This window comes from Desmodus rotundus, chromosome 1 (assembly GCF_022682495.2).
Source record: "Desmodus rotundus isolate HL8 chromosome 1, HLdesRot8A.1, whole genome shotgun sequence".
Classification (NCBI taxonomy): Eukaryota; Metazoa; Chordata; class Mammalia; order Chiroptera; family Phyllostomidae; genus Desmodus; species Desmodus rotundus.
The window spans coordinates 164,061,020-164,074,797 of record NC_071387.1 but is presented as its reverse complement, the minus strand read 5'-3'; the positions used below and the strand labels follow the sequence as shown (position 1 = coordinate 164,074,797).

The 13,778-nt window shown below is 37.2% G+C and overlaps 1 protein-coding gene across 1 annotated transcript in view; it reads right to left on the bottom strand.

The window, feature by feature from the left end:
* The window catches only part of TBCA (tubulin folding cofactor A), a 76,497-nt gene that overhangs the window by 6,373 nt on the left and 56,346 nt on the right, over nt 1–13,778 (bottom strand). The window contains exon 2 of the mRNA XM_024563501.4: nt 10,895–11,000. Coding sequence (XP_024419269.3) covers nt 10,895–11,000 — 106 coding nt within the window. The remainder of the gene's footprint in view (nt 1–10,894; nt 11,001–13,778) is intronic.

The window sequence follows — 13,778 nt, the reverse complement described above, 5'->3', positions numbered from 1 at the left end:
TAGAACATTCTACCTAAGAAAGTTAAATACAAATACTTTTCAAGCACCCATGAAATATTCATAGCAATATACTGCATACTGGGTCAAAAAACAACAACAAAACAAAAATAACAGGAGGACAAACGGAAAATCTTTAAACGCTTAGAAGTTAAACAACATATTTCTAAATAACCCATGGGTCCACAAGAAAGTCTCAACAGAAACAGAGAAATTACAGATAAATGAAAATGAAAATATAACACGTCAAGTTCTGCAGGATTCAGCTAAAGCAATGCTCAGAAATTTACAGCACTAAATTCTTACATTAGAAAAGAAGATCTCAAATTAAAAATCTAAGTTTTTAGTTCAGGAACTTAGAAAAACAAAAAGGAAGAACAAAATAATTCCAAAGCAAGTAGAAGGAAGAAAACAATAGAAATAAGATCCTAAACCAATGAAATCAAAAATAGGAAAACAACAGAGAAAAAGCAATGAAACAAAGAGTTGGAGTTTTGAAAAAAATTGATAAACCTTTGTAAGACCAACAAAGATAAAGAAGGCACAAACCACCAGTATCAGTCATAAAAAAAACAGCACTACAGATCTTGCAACCATTAAAAGGAGAAAAAAAAATACTACAGTTTTATAATATTGTTCATGATGCTCCTGATTTTAACAACTTAGAAGAAATGGAAATCACTAAAACTCAGCTGATAACCTGAATAGTTCTATAATCATTAAATACATTAAATTTGTAATTTAAAAGTGCTTGAAAAAGCAAATCACTAAAACTTAATTGATAACCTAAATCATTTTATAATCAAATAACTTGAATTTGTAATTTAAAAGTTCCTGAAAAAGAACTCTCCAAGCCCAGATTGTTCCACTGGACAATTTTATCAAATATTTAAAGAAGAATTAGTACCAATTTTACACAAATCCTTCAAGAAAAAAGGAGGGAACATTTCCCAACTCATTTCACAAAACTAGTATTAACCTGATGCCCATATCAGACAAAGGCAGTGTTAAAATGAAAACTACAGATTATTATGTCCCATAAACTTAAGGTGCAAAAATCCTCAAAAAAAATTAGCAAATTGAATCCAGCAACATACAGAAAGAATTAAACACCATCGATCAAGTGATCAAGAAGATATTCAAAAGACAAGACTTTTCTTCTCCTGGATAGTGAAGACTCCATATGTTGTGCCTTGTAGCAAAAATAGTTTTGGGGATTTATATCACTGCCAGGAAGGAAGGATGTATAGATGGTGACAATTTGGCAAAAAGCTATGAAGGTTGGGTCTCGGTGCAATAACTGACCAGTTTTGTTGCCTGACACCTTCCTTAAGTATAAAAGCAATGTGTTACCAGAAAGGCTTTGGAGTCTGGGTTTTGTTTGTAGGTTCATGAGGAACTCTCAATAAAGATTTCAAAAATTAAAAAAAAAAATTATGTAGGCCTGGTTTGACACCTGAAAATCAATCTATGTAATCTACAATATTACTGGCCAAAGAAGAAAACCCATATGGATCTTATCAAATGACAGAAAAAGCATTCGATAAAATTCAACACCCATTTATGACAAAAAACTCAGCAAACTAGGGATAGAGGGAAACTTCCTCAACTTAAAAAAGACCACCTACAAAAAAACCCACAGCTAACATTACACTTAATTGTAAAAGACTAACTGCCACCTACCTGATACTGGAACAAAGTAACGACAGCAACTCTCACTCACCACTCCTATTCAACACTGCACTGTAAGATCTAGCCAGACCAACAAGGCAAGGGAAAAAAAGACATACAGATTGAAAAGAAATAAAGTTGTCTCTATCAGCAAATGACATGATTGTTTATGTGGCCATGATGGTCTATACATTATCTATGTTTTATCGGAAGGAATCTATTTTAAAAAATCCTAGAATGAGTAAATTCAATAAGGTTGCAGGTTATAAGATCAACACACAAAAAACTGGTAGCACTACTTTACCTAACAAGTACTGTTTATGTGGAAACTGAAACTAAGAACAGCACACTTACAATAGCTTCAAAGAAAATGAAACACTCAGGTATAAATCTAACAAAACATGCAGGATTCTGTATGCTGAAAATTATAAAACGCTAATGAAAGAAGCTAGATCTAAATAAACTGGACTTTACAATTTTCATTGATTAGAAAATTCAACATAGTAAGGATGTCAAGTCTCAACTTGTCTACAAGTTTAATGCAATTCCTATCTAAATCTCAGCAAGGTGTTTTATAGATACAGACAAGCCTACTTTAAAAAGCTTATGGAACGCAAAGCAACTAGAATAGCTAAAATAATTCGGGGGAAAAAAGTGAGAGGACCCATGCTTCCCTATGTTAAGGTTCACTATACAGCTGCATCAATCAAGACAGTGCAGTACTGGTAAGGGACAGACACCAGAAGACAGAACCCCAAAAGAGACCCAGACACATATGTCCAACTCGTTTTTGACAGAGGTATAAAAGCAATTTAGTGGAGGAAGGATGACCTTTTCAACAAATGGTGCTGAAGCAACTGGGCACCCACAGGCAGAAGGAGGAACACCTAACTAAATATCCCACTTTATACAAAAATTAACTCGAAATCAACCAAAGCCTTAAATGTAAGACATTAAAACCATACAACTTTAAGAAAAGATTATCTTCAGGATCTAGGACTGGTCAAAGGGGACTAGATTTGAGACCAAAAGTATGATTCACAAAAGGAAGGAAACATTAGCCATGCATTAGATATCCTCAAAATTAAAAAAAAACTTCCTCAGTGAAAAGCCCTGTTAAGAAGATAAAAAAAAGACAAATTAAAGACTTGGAGAAGATATATACAAACCACGTATGTGACAAGGGGCATTTATCTAAAATATATAAAAAACTCCCAAAACTCAAAAGTAAAAAAACAAAGCATTCAAGCAGAAAGACATGGGCGGGAGACACAAACAGACATTTCACTAAAGAGGACACAGGCGTAAAAGAAACAAATGAGAAGATGTTCAACACTATTAGCCATTAGGACAATCCAACTTAAAAACAACCAGCTATCACCACACACCTATCATGTAAGTGATGCATAAAAATGAGAAAGTCGTAACATCAAATGCTAGTGAGAATGTGGAGAAACAGAATCATTCACACATCAAGAGTGGGAATGTTCATTTAGAAACAGGATCTGAGCCCTGGTTTGTGTAGCTCAGTGGATTGAGTGCTGGACTACAAACCAAAGAGTCACCAGTCTAGGACACATGCCTGTGTTGTGGGCCACGTCCCCAGAAGGGCATGTGCAAGAGGCAACCACACATTGATGTTTCTCTCCCTCTTTTTCTCCTTCCCTTCCCCTCTCTAAAAATAAATAAATTAAATCTTTAAAAAAGAGAAAGATGATCTGAAAAGACTTTTTTTTTCCCAAAGAAGACAGAAATGGCCAAAAACCATCAGGGAAATGCAAACCAAAGCCACAATGAGATATCACTTCACACCCCTTAGAATGTCTGTTATCAAAAAGACAAGCAAAAACAAATGTTGATGAAGATGTGGAGAAAAGAGAACTCTATTGCACAGGACTGCAAATTGGTGCATCCGCTGTGGAAACAGTATGGAGGTTCCTCAAAAAATTAAAAATAGAAATACCATATGAAGCAGCCATCCTACTTCTGTGTATGTGTCTGAAAGAAATAAAATCATTATCTTGAAGACGAAAAAAAAAGAGTGGGAATGTTTTAAAAAAGATTTTATTTATTTTTAGAGAGAGGGCAAGGGAGGAAGAAAGAGAGGGAGATAAACATCGATGAGAAGGAGAAACACTGATCAGTTGCCTCTCATACACACACTCTGAGCAAGGACTGAACCCGCAACCCAGGCATGTGCCCTGAACGGAATCGAACTAGCAACCTTCTTTTCCACTTTGCAGAACGATGCCCAAATAACTGAGCCATGCTCAGTCAAGGCATTGGTGGGAAATTTAAAATGGTACAGCCACCCTGGAAAACAGCTTGGCAGTTTATTTTAAAGCGAAAATGTGCTAATATGACCCAGCAATTGATTGGGCATATTATCCCAGAGAAATGAAAATTTATGTTCACACCAAAATTGTACACAAATGTTCACAGCAGCTTTTTCCATATGGCCAAAACCTGGAAACAATCCAAATGTCCTTTGATAGTTAATCTGTGGTACACCCATATCATGGAATACTATTCAGCAATAATAAGGAACAGACTATTGATACACTCAATGACTTTGATGGATCTCAAAGGAATTAGCTGAGTGAGTGGAAAAAGCCAATTTCAAAAGGTCACATACTGTGTGATTCCATTCCATGTTATATAACATTCTTTAAAAAGTGTTAATTCCTTAGGATTTAGGGGAGGGAAGAACCAGGGAAGTAAAGAGGCAGCACAAGGTAGTGTTGTGATGGAACCGTTCTCCATTTTAACTGTGGTGCTAGTTATACATGCTATACATGTGATAGAACTGTACAGAACCGAACTACACCGCATACACAAACGATTACAACTAGTGAAATGTAAATAAGCTCTATGGTGTACTGATGTCAGTTTTATGGTTTGGATATTGTAACATAATTATGCAAAACGCTAACATTGTGGGAGGAATAGTGAAGGGTATATGAGACGTCCCTAAACACTTTTTGTAACTTCCCATGAATTTATAACAAAAAACAAAAAGTACACAAATGAAATACCATTCATACACCTGAGCATACAGACCAAGAGACAGTAATATTTTCTTGTACCACTGGAAGTACTTTACATAGTATTTTTATTATTGAAAAATATCTGGTATTTCTTATAGAATCAGCCTTGTGAGACCCTAGGGCAAATTCCTCTTTATAGACTAAAGTCTCCTATTATTTTCCATTCATTTAATAAAAAAAGTTTCCCGTCTATTTTTAGGAAAACATAAATCAAACTGAATGTTAACTCATGTTTCAAGTAAATCACAAAAAAATGTGTGTGCATCTTTCTCAAAAAGACAAATTTCACAATACTTCAACTATATGTAATAATTGCAAAATTTTTTGAGAAATCTTGTGGGAAAATGGTACCAGTTTGTCTTTTTAATACTACCTCGGGAAAACATCACATGAGTCAGCCTTAGAGATATCTGACTGTCATTACTGCCAGTCTACTCCCGGGTAGGTTATTTGTGCTCCTGGGTAGGTTAAAAAAAAAGACCAGAACATCTTCCCTGGTTGAAGGCAAAATTGTCTATATCCATCCCTAAGTGAGGGATGAGGACAGTGAAGAAATATATCGTAAGTAGAGAGCTAAAATCAATTTGGGCAGACGTCCAGTCAGGATGGTGGCACAGGCAGACATCTTTGCCACCTCTTTGGTGGCCTCTTTGCACAACCACATCAAAATTACAACTAAAATATAGAACAACCATCACTCAGAACCATCAGAAATCAAGTTGAATGGAAGTCTGACAACTACAGAATTAAAGAAACCACACCCATCCAGACTGGTAGGAGGGACACAATGCAGAACAAGCTGATCTTCCACCCACACGTGGTGGATAAAAATTCGGGAGGGGTGTCTTGAGAGTGAGAAGTCCCAGCTCCACACCAGGCCCCCCAGCCCAGGGTTCTAGTACCAAAAAGTTAAGTCCCCACAACTTCTGGTGGCAAAAACCAATGGGGACTGAGTCCGTGGAAGAAACTTCTGGAGCCCCAATCAGTTTCTCTTAAAGAACCCACACAAAGACTCACCTACTCTGACTCACTCCCTTTGAGCTCCAGCACTGGAGTAGCAGCTCTAAAGGCACCAGTGGCATTTAGGAAGAAACTGAAGTATCTGGTATCAAGGTGAGCAGAAGCCACTGAACCTTTGCTAAACCTTCCCTCCACAGAGCTGGTAAGTGGGTGCCATGTCTGAGACTCCATCAACCTGTTTAACACTGTTTGACCCACCTTGGAGATCCTCAACGACTCTGCCCCACCCAACTTATGGGCCCACCCAAGCTGCTTTTCCATAGGAATGGTTGGTCTTGATTCATGCTTCACAACTTCCTAAATCCTCTCAAAAAACCAACAGCTGGCTTCAGTGACTGCAAGCCAGGGACTAGCTGCAGCCAGATTAGATTCACAGTTTGAGTTGGACTGGCAATCTCCAAGCCGTATCTTGGAGAAGTAGCAGCTATCTCAGACTGCTTTATAGCTCAGGAAGGGTGGCTCCAGGCAAAACACTAGAGGGGAATGACCTTGACCTGCACCACTGCACCACCCTGGAAACCCCAGGGCCAGCATACCCACTGGACAGCTACTGACCACAATGGAGCACCACCACCCTGCCCCTCCATAGTGATTCTCCACAGAGGGCAGAGGTTGGTGGTCAGTGGTCACAGCCAGTCCTTGCTGCCAACTGGCATGGGTAAATCCCTCCCATTGATCTGCCAACAATAACCAAGGCTCAACTACAAGAGGAGGATGTACTCAGAACACATGAAGGGCACACCTTGAGTACCCACCTTGGGTGATAGCAATAAAATATAATTAAAAAAACAAAATAAAATAAAGATCAATTTGGGCAATATTTGGATGTTGTGTAATACTGTTTAGCCAGAAAAAAAAAAAAGGATAGCAGAATAACTCTGACTGACTGGTATTTTGGCCTCTTAGGGTCCTGAAATTTCTTATTTTGAAAGAACCAAAATTAGAAACAGAGGCATAGATACATGGGACAGACTGACAGCTGTCAGAGTGAGGGGGAGGGGGTAATTGCATGAAAGAAGGTGAAGGGATTAGCCCAAGATTATATATGCATATCCCAAAGACACAGATAACAGCATAGTGATGGCTAAAGGGAAGTGGGGGTAATGGCTATGGGCAGGGGAGGCAAGCAAGTGGGGGGGGGGTGCAGGTATGGGGACATCTGTAATGTATAAACAATAAAAATAAATAGAAATAAATAAATAAATAAATAAAAAATAAAAGAACCAAAGTTAGGCCTAGTCCAGGAAAAGCCAATTTTGGAAATCAATTTCAGGTAAGAAGTTTGGTACAAACTAACAGCATCATAAGCATGTGTTATAAAACAGAGCTAGTTCAGATGATCCAGGAAAACCAGATCAAAATGAATCCAAATAAGAGAAGAGTCAAGGTAGTGAGGAGTGGCTGAGGACAGCATTTAACTCAGAAGAGGAGGAAATACACGGAGAAGAGTAGAGAACCCACAAATTGCATCACTTGGCTTCCTTGGTATTTTCTATGAGGGACTCAGCAAATGTCAAGAGATCACTATGGCTGTGAGGTCCTAAGCAATCAAGAATAGGGCTTCTGGCAGTGCAACTTCCGTTTCATATAATAAAAAACATGATATGGCCAGCCACAGTGTATCTAAAGCTAGGGAAAGGAAAATGAAAACAGCATGTGGGTTGGGCTAAAGATAGGTTTCATGATATTCTAAAACAAAATTGCAATTAACACTGTGTATACTGCAGGTTGACAGGAACAAACAGAAAAATGTATTGTTCTGTAAATAGGTATGAGATGGTATTTTTGAATATGAGTATTACGTTAATTAGGAATCTAAGAAATTGTGTTATAAAACATGACCACCGTGGCAAAAGAATTTTAACTTGACTGAGTGTAAAAAGAACTTTTAAACAAAAAAATTTCCCTTTTATATCTGAGTATGTAATCAACAATATAACCAGTAAGTGTCTAATATTTTAAAATAACAATAAGAATCAGAATTCAGTAGAGTTAATTCTTACTATCAAGTAGTGATTCATTTGAAAAATGATCAATGTATAAATATAAATGAAATCCTGGCTGGTGCAGCTCAATGGGTTGAGCATGGGCTGCAAACCAAAGGGTTACTGGTTCAATTCCTAGTCAGGGCACATGCCTGGGTTGCGGGCCAGGTCCCCAAGTAGGGGGTGTGAGAGAGACAACCACACATTGATGTTTCTCTCCCCCTCTTTCTCCTTCCCTTCTCTGTCTCTAAAAATAAATAAATAAAATCTTAAAAATATATATATATGAGTGAAATATTTATATAAAGATAAATGAAATAATCTGTGATATTATTTGTAGAATTTTATTTAGAAAATAAAACATTTATTCCCCACTCCATGTAATTTACAAGGCCTATTCTAACTATAGGGCTAATTAAAAATAGATTATTGGTGATGAAAAGAACAGAGCTAGGAAAGAACTAAATGAAGTCACCAACTACACAACTGGAAAAATCAGCCTGATGGAATCCAAGAAGGACCTGGATGAAATAAAGTTATCTATACTATTGTTGTTTCTCATTAGATGTGAGAAAACAATAGAGGCATTAAAGTGAGTGAGGTACAAAAGTGTTATGAATATGTGTGGGAGCATATATTTTAAAAGCATTTAATCATAATTTTAAGAATCAAAAAGTTACAATCCATATATAAATCTTAGGAATATTTGTAAGACTTGAAGAGCAGTTAGTTTATAAAGGTCAACATATTCAGGGACATATTATGTCTATACGTTACCAAATCTTCCCCAATTTATGCATACCTGACACAAATGTCTTGCTATACCACACACAAAGGAAGACAGGCTCTCCTAGAAGCTCAAGAAAATATGAAGGTTTTCTTTCTGGGTAGCTAGGGGAAAATGTTTCAGGTGCCAATATATTCCTTTTGCATCACAGGAAGCTACTACCTATAGAAAAATCCACTTTAAGTAATAACTTGCAAAATTAAGTCTGGATTAAGTGTGCACTATTACCATTTGTAACATAATTTACATGGTGAAAACCACTGAGAGTTCATAAAGCTGATTTAAAAAAATAAGTCTTGAGATTAATCTATATAAGCTTGTTCATATTCTCCTTTTTCATAGCGTCATCTAGATTTCATTGTAAATGCACTGGACATTGGACTTTAAAGGAGAAGCGATCTGATGTACATTTTGAAGAGATCAACCTAGGTGTGCTGTGGTAGGAAAGGAATGGAAGGTGTCAAGAGACAAAAGATATGCCAACTAGGAGGTTATTGCAATAGTACAGGCAAGAGATGATAGTTGACTGGACTAGAATAGTGGCAGTAGAGAAAAAAATAGAGGGAATAAGAAATAGGACTTGGTGTTATGATATATGGTTAAAAAGAGAGAGAAGTATCAAGAAGGGACCCACTAAATTTTTGGCTTGGGTATCTGGATGGGTGAAAGTAACCATATACTGAGAGGAGGAAAATAAGAGAAGGAATAGCTTTTTATTTTGGAGGAGTGGGCTGAGTTGAGGGAAGACCAGAAGTTTTATTTTGGACACCCACGAGGATATGTGAAGCAGATGATTAGCGGAGTATAAATCTGAAGTGGTCAGGCACAGAGATATAAATTTGGGAGATAATGGCACTGAAATGAATGCAAATAAGCATGGATTTGAATAGTTTTGTTTGTTTTGTTACTGGTTTTAATTCCACGACTAAAAGAGTACCTGAAACTGTATTTGTCAATAAATATCTGTTGAATGAATAAATAAAGGGGCATTAAAATGGTACTTAAAGTTAAAGGAAGGTAAGAGATTACCCAGAGAGGGATTTCAGAACTTTTTTAAAAAAGATTTTATTTATTTATTTTTACAGAGAGGGAAAGGGAAGGAGAAAGAGAGGGAGAGAAATATTGATGTGTGGTTGCCTCTCATGTGCCCCCAACTGGGGATCCAGTCCACAACCCAGGCATGTGCCCTGACTGGGAATGGAATCAGTGGCCTTCTGGTTCACAGGCCGGCACTCAATCCACTGAGCCACACTAGCCAGGGCAGGGGTTTTAGAACTTGTAAAGATTTAAAAAAATATGTGTGTATGTGGGGGCGTAGGTAGGTAGGTGTGGAGGAGGAGGGAGAGAGGGGAAAGAGAGAGTTTCAGTAAAGGAAATTGAGGAATAATGGCAGTGTAATAGAAGGAAAACCAGGAAGCTATTCTATCAAAGATGCCAACATAAAAGCGTGTTTGAAGGATAGAGTGGTTACTTCTGTCAAATGCTATTGTGGTTATATAAGGTGAGGGGAAGGAAGTGATAAAAATGTCACTAGTGGTTGTAACAAGGCTAGGGCACATAATCCACTCTAACATGAAGGAAGGTGGTAATGGTACAGATGTAGGGAGGATGATAGATTTTGTGATGGGAATATGAGGAAGTACCACTGATAGCCTCTTTTGTCTCAAAGAATTATGAGAAGTGTCAGACGAGAATGAATATTCAGTAAATGCTATGATGGGAGTAAATAAGGTGTTAGGGGAGCACAGAGGAGAGGCACCTAACTTACCATTGACACAGAGCTTAGGGGAGTTTTAAAGGATGAACAGGAATTAATAAGGAGAGGGTAGATAGAAGGAGTAGGACGGGCACCCCAGACTTGTGCAAATATCTCAAAGGCAAGTGAGAAAGGGCATGTTCAGGAAACTGAAAGGTAGAACCTAAGAGGTCCAGGTAATTGACTAGCAAGAGATGAAGTTGGAGAGATAAACAGGTATGAAAATCAAGAAAAGCCTTGTATGCAATGCTAGAGACTGAAATTTGTCATTAAGATAATCAGAAGTAGCTACTAAAAAGTATAGGATATATTTTATTTTGGTGGTCTTCACATCAGTTTGGGGTATAATGTAAAATTACGTCATTTTTATATTTAATACCTAAAATTGGAGAGGCAGCATAGCTTAATGGTTAAGAGTACAAATTCCAGAGCCAGAATGCCTGTGTTCAAAATGCTACTTAGTAGTTGTGCGACCTTGGGCAAGTTATTTAACCTGTGTTTCAGTTTCCTCATTTTTAAATGGAAGTATTTAATAGTAAAGGAATAACTGGACCTTCTCAGAGGTGTAAATAAATTAGTTAATATGGTATTCTGTACATGTCAGCTATTTTCATTTAAGATATAATTTTACCTGCTTTTTAATGGCATAATTTTCACCATCTTCAGCTTTCATTTTTTCAATCTTTTCTTCTTGTTGTTTTGCTTCTTTTTCATACATCATTTTTTCTTTGGCCAATCTATAAATAAATGAAAAATGTTTTACAGAATTAACTCTCTAGCAAATAGACCACAAGAAATAAAGAAACTATGTAAATACAAAACATACTTAAAATAAAAAAGTATATGTACTAGATGGGGAGTAGGGAAGAAGAGAAGAAAAATATTTTAGCTACTGATATATGATCATCTTGCCCTTAAGTCCTACACCTGCCTAAAGCAAGTGCAATCCAGCAAAACATGCAATTCTTAAATTTTTAATTAAAAACATATCCCATTATAATTGTATTACAATGTAAAAACAACATTTAAAATTATTATGTACTACCATTTCTATCTTGTTTTTTTTTTCTGTAATCCTCACCCAAGGGTATGTTTATTGATTTCAAAGAGGAAGAGAGAGAGATCGACTGTCTCCCATATGCACTAGACACTGAACCTGCAATCTGGAAAAATGCTGTCACTGGGAATCGAACCTGAAACCTTTTGGTGTGCAGGACGATGCTCCAACCAACTGAGCCACCCAGTCAGGACTGTCTTGATTTTTTTTTGATATACGTTTTCCAAACTTTTATGCATGTACTTGAAACAATCTAATGTAAAAGCCCTGCCTACTGGAACAAAAAAAAAATCAGTATATTGCTTGCCAAATCCAAAACAAAGAAAGATTAGATTATTTTCAACAAAATTGTTTGACAAGTATTTACTGTCCACGTAATTTTATGCATAACCTTCCCTGTGTAAGGAGCTGGGATACTTTAGACATGGTTCTTTCACGGACAAGTGGTAGAAACAAACAAGTATTTATTTACTAATGCAGAAAAAGGTATTGACATCGATCAGGAAGATTTTCAACAATAAAGAATAAAGCAATACAAAGTGCTACTGATTATTCCTCAGATAACCAAAATTCAATTAACCATAATAGTTCTATCTCTCCTAATTCTGGTTAAATAAATTCTAATATAAAAGAAAAGTATAGTTCAAGAAAACACTAACATTCCCATACATACATTATCTAAACAGCAGGAAAAAAGCTCTCATAGTCCATACACATTAAGAGCAGCTTTCTCTATCTGGCTTGCTTACTTCTCTAGACCTATGTTGCTAGGATGGAAAATAAAAGTCATATTAGAGCATGACTTTTATCTAATCATTTGCAATGAAAATTTTAAAGTGGATTTCAAAACATGATTTAATTTTCATATTCTAATAGGAGTTAATATAAGTTTGCAAATCTAAAAAAAATCTTTTATCATACTACCTAGAAGACTTTTAAATCAGATTATAAATCTGGATTTAAATCACTACATAAACTACACACTAAATATTAAAATATTAAAATATTCTAGTTCGGAATTTTGAGGTGTTCAAGTCAAGGCCCATCCGGTCCCTCATAATCTTGTGTTACTGACATAGATAGAAGGACTACAACAAAATGTTAACAGCATTTACTGTAGAATATTATGTGGCCTTCAAACATTCATCCTGAAATACCTCAAAGCAAAAAACCAAAGTACAAGATAGGTATAAATTTTATGTTGCCATGAATATACAAAGGATGTTCAAACAAATAACAACGGGCATCTGGGAAACTAGTACTGTGGTTACTTGGTAAGAGAAGAGCTTTAAGGATTGATTTGGGGTAGGGAAGGTTAGCTCGGTGGTTAATAGGAGGCTTTCATTTTATGCCTTACAATAAAGTTTGCGGGTTTTTTCCCCATGTATAAGTATTACTTTTATTGAAAATTCTGATGATTATCTCTGAGTGTCATGATTTTGAATGATTTTAAAGTCTGCTAGTTATTCTTTCATCTATATTTTTAAAATTCTATGGAATAAAGTAAAATTCAATTATATTCAAGAGATACCTCAATATATCTAATAGTTATATGTTGGGAACTGCCCTGCCTGGTTTCAGAGATGGTAACCCCCCATGGCTAAGGCTGAATGAGAGACCTTGAGGCCCCAAGCCACTAAGGAGACAAGGCTTATTTCCCTGGCAGAAGCACTGCCTCTGCCCACTTTTCTTCACCCTGTCTGGCCCCCAGCACATAACCTGCTAGCCAATGACAGGTAAGATTCCTCAAGGGAGGGATGACCTCAGACAGGTATGGTCACGAGAGGGCCCTCAGGGAAGGACTTGGGGGGCTACGGAGAAAGGGGGTAATGGACCCTCACCCCTCGGCTTTGACATGGCCTGAGTCCTCATTCTGTCTGCAAGAAGTCTCCTAATCTCTTGGCGGCCTTACTTTCCTTGCTCCACCCAAGCCTGAAACAATGCCAGAGGTGGGTGCCGCCCTGTGCTGGAAAGGGCGGGTTGGGGGGGGGGTGGTGATCAGGCCTTAGAAAGAATGCATAAAATCCCTTGAAACCTGTTTTGCTAATACCCTCAATTTAAATGATAAGGATCCAAGCATGAAATTAGTTTGTTTCCCCAAAGTTTTATGGTACTTTAGCTATCTGACCCTGACTCAAAATAAGCCCTCAGAGTTCTTTGAATGTCATCTATTGTTTGATCATTACTGCCTGACAATGACTGATGTGCTTTCCATATACGCCCTGTATTCCTATGCAAATTAAGCCAATAAAAGCCTGTCAAGGCAAGGGTTAGAACCTCTTCTCTTGAGTGGCCAAGGAGCTCCAAGGTGCTCTCCCCTTGAGAGAGTGGCCATGCTGTCCCTTTTCCTCCACAGGACTTGGCAGTCCATGTGAATTTGTTTTGTCTTAGCCACAACGCCACGGACACTGCTTTGCTAGTGACCGTGTCAGCTGTAATTCTCTAAACATTGCTCTCC